At 27.4% G+C, this 13,824-nt stretch overlaps 1 protein-coding gene across 1 annotated transcript in view; it reads left to right on the forward strand.

Annotated features, from left to right (window-relative positions):
• Window positions 1-240: 240 nt before the first annotated feature.
• Window positions 241-13,824, forward strand: part of LOC136079778 (uncharacterized) — a 129,361-nt gene continuing 115,777 nt past the window's right edge. The window contains exons 1-2 of the mRNA XM_065796154.1: window positions 241-606; window positions 712-823. Coding sequence (XP_065652226.1) covers window positions 277-606; window positions 712-823 — 442 coding nt within the window. The 5' untranslated portion in view covers window positions 241-276. The remainder of the gene's footprint in view (window positions 607-711; window positions 824-13,824) is intronic.

The raw sequence follows: 13,824 nt of genomic DNA on the forward strand, positions 1-13,824 counted from the left end.
ATTTGAATTGTTTTCTATGTTATGCTACATGTCTCGGAATAAAAGTTACATTTTACAGAATAAAAACTACAAAAAGGATAAAAAACAGATCTCATTTTTGGATTTGAGATCGTCAAATTACAATTATTTGTTCAAAGTATTATAGTTACAGTTACTTAAAGACAAAGAAATAATTATGTAGACTTGTCTATGTTGTTATACTTATACTATTTATTAAATTTTTTTATATTTGTCTATTTAATTTCATGAAATTATTACAGATAATAATTTAAAAAAATGTCAAACAGCAAAAATTTCATATACTGTTTCCTTTTGATTGGCTTTTTGAAAAGCATCACAACACAGTACCTTTACTCAGCGCAGAAATCGGTTACGCGCTATTCTTACACCATTTACAGAGGTAAAAAAGTAAATGACACAACAAATGTGGTCGAAACACACTTCGAACATAAAGATTGCGTAACAGCTTGCTATAATAATAAAAAAGAATGCAAATCAATAGAAGTAAATATTGTGGATAAAAATACATCCATATGTAGATTTTTCAACAATGATTCACCCAACACTATTCAAGCTGACGGATTCATATACATTTCTTCTAAACTGGTACATTAAATGTTTTAATTAACCTTAATGTTGCATTTTCACCATGTTACCTAATCTACTTGTATTTATGAATGACTTTAGATTTTCAATACTTTTTATATTTAGCCAAACTGTTCTCTCAGTTGCAATTTAACACCAAACCCTTGTGGCAAATGTAAATGCCACCCATCATGTGCAGGAAGAAATCGGCGACAGTATGTATGCAATTGTACATTAGGTAAAGGAATAGAATTTGTTTGTATAATTATAAAACTTTGAATCATTTATTTGAAAATATTGCATTTAAGTAAGCATTATAAGTACAACATCAACCATAATTAGCATAATTTCCCATTAATCAGCCATGAAGCAAGTAGTTATAAGACTAAGTTTTTAATCAAAAGATCCAATCACTCTTAAAAACACCTTTGCTGACGATGACAATAGAAGTTTTTGTGTATAAATTATCGAGCAAAATAGCAATCATTTGTTTATAGTTATCTCAAGTTGGGATCGACATTCAGACACTTTTACATTTTTGTATATTCAGATCAACTGTTAACGAAGCTATTAAAATGAAATGATAAAGTACTGCATTTGGTAACTGCACAGCTGACCAAATGCGGTAAGGTAGTTGACTAGTGAAAAAAATTTTAATAACAAAAATCTTGGTTAGTTTCTTTTTAGTAAAATATCGTAGTAGCTGACTGACGATTATATTCCTATTTCCAGTGATTACATTCAAAGCGTCTGCAACAATCAACTAAGTATTCTGCAATAAATTGTATTAATTGAAAGTAGCTGTTATGCCTTTAAAAACATATCTGCCTTTCGGTTTGGTAGATCTAGTGCTTTTAACTTAACTTCTCTTTGTTTATTCTTTAACCCCAACACTTGATAATCTTGGTGACTAATACGTCTATAATACTATCATAGTGCAGTGACTAGCTTTAAAAATGTGTTTTGATCATTCCTTTTTTAAGTTTAACAGCTTCGTTAACAGTTAATTTGAATATACCAGACTGTGAAGGTCTGGATGTCAATCTTGAATTTGGAAGTTAACGTGGTTGATATACATATATATATATATATATATATATATATATATATATATATATATATATATATATATATATATATATATATATATATATATATATATATATATATATATGTATATATATATTAGGGGTGTCCACTATGCAAAACATTTTCAAAACCACCCAAATTAAATTTTTTCTCATTCTAGTGTTTGTGTGTAATGTAAAAATTATTTTTATCAATTTTTAATACCTATTCTAGAGCCCCCTCAGAGCCCCTAAGAACAAGCCCCGATTTCCTGTTTCAAACAGTATCTTTTTTAATTAAAACACAGAGAAATAATTATTGTGAATCTGGTTATGATGGTGGCAAGTTCTAAAATCAGTTTAATTCCTCTTTCTGCGGTATCATATACAACTTTTACAGTACGAACAAACTTTTCAGCTTCTTTCTATCCAAGTTGCTCTGTCCACTGTTCAATCTGTATTGATGCCAAGAATGCTGAACAATGAGTGAGATTGATGTCCCAGAAGGTTTGACAAACCTGTTTGACGAGTGATTTGACGAAATACTAGCTTACCAAGACGAAAATTTTTGGGTACTGGAATTTCCAAGAGTTTGGCTGCCATATCTTTTTTCACAGTGGAACTACCTCTTCTGTCAAATACCATCGTTGATTGGTTATTTTAGAAAGAATGACATCAGCAACTTCCTTGTCTATTTCTTTGTAGTCCATCATGTCGTGGATGAATTGCAGGTCATTCAAAGGTGCATCAGCACCAATGCTAGCTTTTGTCCAAGCTGGTGTGTGGAAAAGAGAAAGATATCTGTTCATTCTAAAAAGTTTGGTCGTCATCCTCTGATCATAAGGCAATTTTTTTGAAAACATGAACATTTTGTTTGCATAAATGTTACATTCCATCCACCAAGCTTGGTGGATAGCTCCTGGTTTAAGAAAGTGTACACCCTGCGGTGGTATTTGCCCAAAGATGATCAGTGTGTTCTCTGCACATTCACGATAGTCATCTCTTGGAAATGTTATAGCATCTTCCTTAGCAAGTAGATGTGTCAAATGCTGTATCGTTTGTTCTTTGAGGTTTTACAACCAGGTGCCTTCAACAGCTAAAGTTTCGATTGGCAACTGTTTATCCAATGCTGGCCAAGCAGTTTTAAATTTAGCAAAGAATATATTCTCTGGACCAAAAATGTTTCCAGATAATTTCTTCCAAACTGCTCCGATAGTGATTTCAAAAATGTGATGTCGACAGGCAAGACAGAGAAGTTTTCAGCACCATTGTTGATGCCACTGTTACTGACAGTGGTATCAAATACCAACGCCATAACATTTTTGCTTAGATCCCAAGCTTCTAGGAGATCCAATGTTGCATTTGCTTGAGTGTCTCCTTTCGAATCAACGAGAACGGGAACACCAAGCAATTTTCCCTCACTGTATTCTGGAGCACCCGACACAAGCACAGCTAACTGTTTATGTTGCACGACTAGTATGTCTTTTAGCAATTTTCCGTCCCAGTGAAGGGCACCAAACTGGGGTGGGTTGAGCCTCACATTATCTATAACACTCTCAGCAATCCTCTGTCAATTTAACATTCTATTTTGACGAGATGTCGATCTGGAGATATCAAAATCGTCCAAATTCCACCAGCAGGTTTAATTACAGCAGACACAACCATAGTTATTTTATTATCAGATAATTTCAGCCTGTCTGCTGCAGAAGTGATTTCCTCGCATTGCATAATTCTTTTGGGGAGGTGAAGAGTAACAAATTCTGATCGTCAATTCATTGGAGGTTCATAATTCAAGTCCAACCCTAAACCGACATCTACTTCAGCAACAGCAATATTTTCATTAATATTCTGTTCTTCGTCATTAACATCCGTGTCCTCATCATCCTGATCATCCTGTCTACCTTTTTTTTCTACTCTTTCTTTTTCTTTATCTCTAAGTATGACTTTCCGATTATATCTGACTTCTGTCATTTTTGCTTTAATCTCTTAGATTTTTTCATGCCCGTCATGGCCGCCTTTTTGTCTTTTTTTTTTATCTAAATTGAATGCAACATCATCATCTTTCTTTTGGGCAGTCAGTAGCCATGATTTCATGATTTCCTGTATGGCATTAAGTGATCCAATATCAAAAAGACTATCCAACTTGGCCAAGAAGTTAACACGTTTTCCACCAGCATCACTTTTGCGATTTTTGTTCTTCAACAAGCAGTTCCACTCATTTCAGAGACACATAAGATCTAACACCGAATTTTGTCTTGCCTTTGTCTTGATGCGTGCCATGTTCCAGAAATTTACAACAGCGTCGATTACTATATAGCCAATTTCTTGATTTGTTACATGATTTCAGACATTTTATTCATCGCGTCGTAAAAAAAGAAAAAATTTCAAAACCTGTCTGCAATCAGGTAGTTTGGAATCAGTTATTGATGGTAATGGGTGTCCATTTAACCAAAACTTAGTAGAGGCACGAGTAACAGGCCTTGTTGTTGATGATGATGAAGACGGTAAAGGCTGGTCGGTTGTGTCTGACAAACAACTGGAACTGGTTGGCAAAGATTTGAGTTCAGTTTCTACAACTTTACCACTTCTTGTCAACATTTCAGTTTTAATTTATTTAACTAAAAAAGGAAACAGCAAAATAATTATAACAGTCAATATTACATAATAAATTGTGTCAATATTATAATATTAATTTGCTTCTTTATGAAATTTGTAATCAATGCAAAAATGTGCTACTGTTTTAACCCATTCGTGCCATCTCTATAAGTCGTAAATTGTAACAAAAACCTCAGGCACTAATGGCTTAAACAGGAAATTGGGGCATATCTTTAGGGGCTTTGACGGGGCTCTAGAATAGTCATTAAAATTTAGTAAAACTTTTTTTTACACTGTACACAAACACAAGAATGGGAAAAAATTCAATATAGGTGGTTTTTAAAACTTTTTGCATAGTGGACACCCCTAATAGATATATATATATATATATATATATATATATATATATATATATATATATATATATATATATATATATATATATATATATATATATATATATATATATATATATATATATATATATGTATATATATATATATATGAATATATAAATATATATATATATATATATATATATACATAAATATATATATATATACATATATATTTATATATATATATATATATATATATATATATATATATATATATATATATATATATATATATATATATATATATATACATATCAACCACGTTAACTTCCAAAATCATGTCGATCCCAAAATGGGATCAACATTCAGACCTTAAATAATATAATGTATAAATTAATGTAATGTATAACGATTGGGTCAGGGTAACAACATCAGTTTTTATTTTTTCTAATAACATTTGCCCAACAAAATCTTTAAATATAATGATGTACAACTACATCTATTAAACAATATTTGTAACTACACTAAGGTATAATAAATTCTGTTTATCGACATCTGAATTTTTATTGATATTTAATAACATCTGTGTAAAAAATAAACGATTACTATTGGAGAAGTTACATCTTTACAATTATTAAATATCTGTAAAATCACCAGATGTAGTTGTATAGATGTTGTTATGCTTAATAACAACATCTGTGCAACTATCTGGATATTCTTCAGATAGTTACATCTTTTCAATTAGGTTGAATATAACTATAGAATTTTATAAAACTATTAAATTATAATACATTATATTAACCAGTTGTAGTTTCATATATCGTTATTTTCAGATATGTTTACTTCTGGAAAAAAGTATTACATATAAAAGTATTATTTTATGCAGAGTTTCATGTATAGATTTTTCCAGGTTTATTTACATTTGGAGGAAATTCTTCCGGATTTCAATGGACCTGGAAAAAAACTACTAAATGTAGTTACATCTTTCTAAATATGTTGTTAAAACTCATTAAATTTCCAGATAATATTCGACAAATAGTGTTGGTAAAAAAAATATACAGATGATCTTAGACAAAAGTGAAGAGTTAATCTTAAACTACTCTGCTAATGTAGCAACCTTTAACCTTACGATTGGCTAAATAACAACAATTTTCTAAAATTTAATTCCAAATTATTGAAATAGAGGGCATTTCTGAAAAATCTTATTAGTTCCGACGTTATTTTGTTTTATAAAAAACATTTAGAGGTATTAAAACCTGTAAATGTATTCGATAAAATAAAATAAGACGAGAAATAAAGAGACTTTAAAAAAAAACTTCTAGTGTTTTTAGAGTTTATCCGAAAATGCTTAAACTTATACAGGTTTTTTTTTGATTTTCTTAAACATAGACATGGTTTGCTTAAACATATACAAGGTTCGGTTAAACATTTACAGCGTTCTTCTGATTTCTTGAAATCAAAAGAAGCAAACTTATTCAAAATCTGAAAACGAATATTCATTTTATGAGAATATTATAAAATAAAATATTTTCAAAATCGTCTGAAAATGCACCTTTTTAACAATAATACAACTTTAAAATAATATGTTTTTTTTATGTAATAATGCCGAAAGTTATACTTTCATGCCATTCTTTCTCAGTTGCGGCTGATGGCTTTGGAATAGTCACAATGTTACAATAGTGGCATTACTTTCTATCGATGGCCAGATAAAAAAGATATGCTTCTATATATAAGAGTAAAAATGTAAAAGAAAATCCTCTATGCAAACTTGTGTCCTTGATGTCGGTCAAACCTTAAACCAAAATTGAAGTGATGCAACACAAACACAGAACTTCATTTTTCATTTCATTTAAATTAAATGCTGTATTTGAGTTGCATCAATTGTCTTTTCAATATTTTATTCACTAAAATAAGAATAAATAAAAAACTATTACTTCTTTTTACTACTGAAGCAGTGGATTTAAGTTTATAAGATTTAAAAGGGGATGATAGCTGAGGCTAGAAAAAAATTTATAAACCTTTATATATTATAAATTTATGCTTAAGTTTACTATTTATTAAATACTGGAATAGTTTTATATATTTTTTAACACTACCTTACTTCCAACAAGATTGCAAGCAACCACTATTAAGCTATGAGTTTTTAAACTTTAAAACAGAGAATAAGTTTAATAAGCGTAACTTTAAAATAGAGAGTGAGTTAAAATACTCGGAAATGGTTAACTGAACACTTAAAGTTGTATGCTGTATAAAAAAGGAAAACATGAAGATGGGTAAGAATTTTAAGGTTTATTGATGTTCAAGGCAAAAAACTAAATTATTAAAAGTTTTTATAGCATGAAGGGACAGATGCAGTAACAGGATGCAACTTGTTGAATAAAAAGCCAAGTAAGAATGAGTTTTGATTTATTGTAATAGAGATGAGCATTTATTTGAGCCTTGACCATGATAGTATTTGCATAAAAACGAAAGAAATTCAACCTTAAAACATTGGCAGAGTGGATCAAGCTAGGTAGATAAAGCAGGTTTAGTTTCATATACAATGTGTTTTTAGACTTTGTCTGATAGTAAGAGGATTGTTATTCATCAATATAGGAATGCCAACATTATTGCATTATTTTTTTGCAATAAATAAATATCCTTTGTTGTCTGACAACAAGTCTAGAACTTAAATCGATAAGTCACAGCAAGCCTTATACCATTTTCCTTCTAGCAATGTTTGGCGGAGCATTATTCCGGGAAAAATGTTCCCAGAACAAAATGTTCTACATAATGTTCCTTGTAGTGTTCACATATGAAATTGGCTTGACGGTATATAAAGGAAAAGCAAACGGTAAGTAAAACTTGAATAAAATTTAGTGGCAAATAGTTTTGGATATACGCATTTTTTATATAATTTCAAAATTTTTAATCATTTTTATTTTGCAAGAGGTAAAACTAAATGCAAATAACGTTGTGGGTCTAGCTCAGGCTTCGACAAAGCAACCCAACTCAAAATACCCGCCATACAATAGATGAGGTTGGAATTTTGTTATCCCGTTTCTTATAAGGCTTGGCAATTTTGGATAGGTCATATCTCCTTTTGTCGCTTTTGACGACACAGAATAGTAGTCCGTCAGTGTTATATTATACATTATTAAGCTATCCTCGGTCGTTTCAAACTATTCTCAATTTGTGTTCATACATATTTAAAATTTATTTATGTATTTATTTGATAAACTTAAGTAAAGTAAGTTTAGTTTAAAACAAATAAATACATAACCATATTACAATTAAAGCTTTAAATAATAAAAAAACATTACTACATTTTTGTCCCTTTTATAAAGGTATTTAGCAACTGAGTCACGAACAATTTTTCCTGGTCCATTGTTCCCAGCAGTAGAAACTGTATTGGGTTGAAACACACTGTCATCATGATTATGCATAAGCCATTCTGTTATAATAATATCGTCATAATATTCACAAATGTTGGGAAAAGTGGCGCAAGCATTAACAACTCTTGTAGCAAAGTTAATATCGCATTCCATACGTTTGCAAATGACACGGAATTGAATTAAAACGCATCCAAAAGCATTTTCAACCACTCTTCTAGCTCCGCAAAGTATTTTATTGTAGTTTTTTTGAACTTCACTAAGCTCCAAGTTTTTAGGATACGATTTTAACAAATGACGCGTTATAGGAAATTGCTGAACTACCTATCGTTTAATAATCGTTTTGTTAAAGTATGACTTGAACTATATGCATATATCATCCAAGTCTTATTTTAAAATTGCAAAAAATTGTTTAGATAAAATATCCGGAATATATTTTCCCTTACCTTCCTCCTAATTTTGCTTTTAGCTGAGTAGTGTCTAGTTTTTTTTAAACTTTTCTTTATTTTGCTAAGAGTGATAAGTGAAGCTTAAAAAATAAATATTTATAAAAATTATACCTTAACTTGTATCTTAATATAATAATTAATATATAATTGTAAACTTGTATGAAAAGAAATTGTTTTGGATACCCGGAAAAACTATAAGTTGAAAAATGTATCCGCAATTCCGGATAAGGCTAATCCTTGTATACTAGACTATATTTTGCCAAGCATTTGTCTTAACTTTGCGTTAAAATTATTAGTTTTATTTAAAACTTTTAATTAATTTTTGTATCAGTCAGGTTGATAAAAAAAGCAATTGCTTTACTTGACATTTTTGAAGTAATGGTTACGCTTTACGTTAATACAAATTTGAGCAAAATCGATAAATATTTTCACATAAAGTAAGCAATTAGTGTAAAAGCGTTGAATAAAAGCAATGGCTTTTTTTTATTCACCCGGCTTATTGAGCTGAAAATGCTATAAAAGAGATGTTAAAACCATATAAAACAGTTGTAAAAATTAAATTTTTAAAATTGTGTTCACTTTTTATAAAAATAAATTTATTTACATGATAAATAGTTAAATATGTAACAAAAACATTAAAAAAAATCTATATAAAACATATTTTTCTTAAAAAAAATTAATGTTGAAGGCACTTTTCCAAATGAGTTATAATCGCCGCCATCTCCAGGACCGAGGAGTAAAGCATATCCTGTTGTAAAAAAAACCATATTAAAATAATTAAAAATATTTATTATCGATAGGGACGACGATTAAACATTAAAAAAGCAACGTCATTCCATGCTGGTAGGAAGTTATAGAAAAATAAGTAAAAAGTAAAAAAAAAAGTTAAAAAAGAACAAAATAGAAAGATTTTAAAAAACTGTTTAATTTTGTGAGCACCTTGGCTATGGTGTTCACTTTTGAAACCAATATCTTTATCTTTAATGAAAAGCCAACTCGTTTAATCATATTCAAAGAGCAAAATTATTAATAACACTAAAGATAAAAAAAAAATAGATAAAAATTATTGTACTATAGTAATATCAAATGCTATAGTGGCTTTTAGTGAATAATTAAAAGCAGTTAGAGAAACTACCTGTAATCATTTTTAACGATAGACACCACGGAAAGGTAAGCCAAGCTGTCTATCAACACAAAACATTACAACTATAACATCACAACAATTACGCAAAGCAATAGCAAATAGCTTAAGATATTTGTAGGATAAAAATACACAAAATATAAACAGACGTGTTTTATATATATATATATAGCTATAAAAGGCCACACAACAGACATTAAATATTACAGTATTGGCCAGTAAACGCCTTATGGCAATTACATCATCTTGTAAATACATAACTTTATCTAGCCGATCATCCATTTCAATGTCATCATTTTCATTAAACATATTTATCAAAGCAACTCTAATTTTTTTTTTTTTACTAATCTAAAGTTAATAATAAAATAAAAAAACTTAGTAAATAACTAAAAAAATCCTACTCAAAATTATAAAATAAAGAAACCAAATAAGTGGAAAATAAATTTAATTTGCCATCATCAAAAGTTATACACCTGTATTACTTTTTCTTAAGTTTATTTAATTAAAGTTAAGAAAAACCTGCAACAATATTATCAAAGACTTAAAAAAAAAAGTTAAAATTTATTTTGTTTCTATTAAAAAAAAATTAGAAACAAACAAATATCCTTTTTTATTAGAAATAGTAAAGTGTTTCTTATAATATATAAATATATATGCACATATATCTTTATATATATATATATATATATATATATATATATATATATATATATATATATATATATATATATATATATATATATGTATATATATATAGATATATATATATGTATATATATATAGATATATATATATATATATATACATATATATTTGCATATATATACATATATACATATATTTATATATAAATATATATATATATATATATATATATATATATATATATATATATATATAAATATATATATATATATACATATATATATATACATATATATTTGCATATATATACATATATACATATATATATATATATATATATATATATATATATATAAATATTAATATATATATATATATATATATATAAATATATATATATATATATATATATAATTATACATATATATATATATATATACATATATATATAAATGTAAATATATATATATATATATATATATATATATATATATATATATATATATATATATATATATATATATATATATGTATCCTTTGAGTCGCGGACAGCGTCATAGTTCATGTGTTGGGAGTAAACATTGAACAAAACGCATACTAAAACTTATAAATGCGTTATATACAATGCAAAACCGGGTTTGTAAATTCTTTCCCCCCCTCCCCTCTCCTTCAACACACAAAATATGACGCTGCCGCGACTCCAAGGATATATATACATATATATTGAACTATTTATTAGTGAAAACATATGAAAACCAAAACTTTCTTTATAATATATATATAGCATATTTTATAAATAAACCCATACAATTTCCTTAGTACAACAACTCGATTATGATTAATAAGAACTCTGTAAACATGAATTTTCTAAAAATCTAAATCTTTATAAATTATAAACAATTAAACTTAAATAAAAGCGTATGAAAATGATTAATGCTATATTAAATATAGAAAAACAAACATATGATAACACAATTATATCCTAAACCACAATTCTTTTATGCAAGAAAAATTATTATACATTTATTGAAAAGCCAGAAACATTTTTTTCAAAGAGCAAAGGTTTTAACAATACTATAGATAAATTTTATTTATAACAAAATGTTGTCATGGATTTTATCCCAATTATTAAAAGCATGTGAAAGCATGAAACTACCCATAAATATCTTCTAACGGTGGACCTTATCTAAGAATTTTAGTAATCTATGTTTTCAATGTTAAAATCTATAACTCGAAGCTTAAAATTTAAAAGTACAATTTAAAAAAAGATTACAATAAATTAATTAATTAACAAAATTTTAAAAAGATTTTATATTACCTAGCATTTCAAGCTACTAAACATTATCTACCTAATGTCTACTTAAACCGTAACTGTTAACCATTTTTAAAAACAGACACTAACATAAAGATAAGCCAAAGGAAACAACATTACGCAAGAAATTATCAACGATAATGTTATGCATTTTCCGAATAGTTATAATGAAGGCTAGGCAACACTAAGAACTAAAGCAGCAACACCGCTTGACTGGTAAGGTTGACGAATCTTGCTCTAGATCTATTTCTCAAATATATTGTGTTTTATAGTTTTACTAACTATAAAACACAATTTTTTTTTTAATGTTATATAACATATAAAAACACCTCATTTAACAATCATGTACACATTAGATAAGATACATTTCATACTATTATAAAAACATGTATTTAAACCCATTTATAAAACAACTATATTACATGTATCCCCACATACATTTTTATCAAAAACTTTTTAACTTTGAGCATAATATAAACATATATGCAAACCTTTAACAACTATAAAACAATTTATTACCATCAATTATTTTTAATGTAACAAAGAATGCAGACTGCAATTCATAATATTTTAATGAAAAAAAATGAAACTATTTAGGAACAAAATTAAAACTTTCTAATAAATACATATTTAGATACCTTAAAACGAAGCATGACACATCATTCTTTTGACAAATTCCAGAAAAAATTTTTTTAATTTTTCTATTACTTATTATTTTTCCTAAGAATATAAAATATACATATAGACATAGAGAAATATAAGATAGATTGAAATAAACGCAAACGTATTATTATAAACTGACATGACCACAAACAACAGTTTTATTTAACTTTTCATATTAAATACATAAATAAAACTTTATTCTCATTATTCTTTCTATAAAAAATAATCTTAATCTATAAATAAGAAATTGAATCGAACTTACTAAAAAAGCCATCAACTCCTCTTAACTGCTCTAGAAAATAAAACAATACTTGCTTAAAATGTTCTTAAAAGACTATTGACAAAACTACTAAAAAAGAAACATTGTACTAAAAAAACTATTTTACCAGTCATTTTAGTTCTAACTTCTTCTAAAAAAATGAAAACAGGCTATAAAAATTAGAAAAATAAAAATAACCAACAAGGAACAAACGATTATTTAAACTTTTATTTTAAACAATGAACAACATCAATTTTTCTTGAAAATAAAAGTATATCAGCTCTAATTTGCTTGCTGACCTTACTCGAAAGACCGCATGGAACATATAACCGCGCATAAAAAAGTCTAGAAACTACTTAAAAACTAAGAAATAGTGTGTTTTATAGCTTACAGAACCTTAATTAAAAATACAAACGTTAGGCGTAACTATGCGCACTAATATTCAATAGCGTAGTAATATTTAGATAATAATAATTATTATAATTGGCAAGGCTAATGATAAACAACTCTGCTTATTAGTTTAAAGTTGAATTTTATAAATAAAATTGCTATAAGTTTATACAAAATACATTAAAAACAATGCTTGCTAAGAATATTATTAAATAATGACTAAAAAACAATGAAAAACTTTCTTAACGCAAGTTAAATGTTATCTTGAATTATACTTATTGTTAATTCAAATTAAATCTGATCCCAATTAAGAATACTACTTTCTTTGTAATAATAGTATACTTTAAGATTATTTTTTTAAAGACTCACATGAATATGAGTATTTCTTTTTAAACTAATAAACTAATAATAACTAAATGTCTATTCTATTTCTACAAATTTAAAATAACATAATATTTTGATGGTCAAATAAATCGTTTTTAAATCATCGCCTATCATCTGGTCAACTCATGATTGATACTCATGTGGGATCGGAATTTCTTTGGCAATTACCATAAGTTTCTAACTCAATGAATAAAATTATGAAATCATATTCAAAAAAATGTTCTGAATTCAATAAAAAAGAGGGAAGGTCAAGACTAAAATTTTCAAGGCAACATGTTGCAAGGCCAATAGTATCGATACTCTTATCTTGATATATGACCACGACCAAGGATAATGCAAAGATCAAGGACAAAAAACTTTAGTTAAGATGACAACAACTTTATAAAAAGAATAGTTTGAGCCTTCACAACAAATTTGCAACTTCCAATGCATTTTTATTCATACGGTAATTTTGAATAGTTGAATATAAGCCACCATGTTTTATACAAAAACTCTTTTATATTCACATCTCCCAGGTCTACGTAACTGGACGGCTCCATTGGTCACTTTTTGCAATCTTTGTATCGCATAAACAAGCAAATTTATTCTTTGTGGCTGGTGAAACCCGACTTTTTCCAATGTACAC

The sequence above is a fragment of the Hydra vulgaris genome, chromosome 04, assembly GCF_038396675.1.
Source record: "Hydra vulgaris chromosome 04, alternate assembly HydraT2T_AEP".
Lineage (NCBI taxonomy): Eukaryota > Metazoa > Cnidaria > Hydrozoa > Anthoathecata > Hydridae > Hydra > Hydra vulgaris.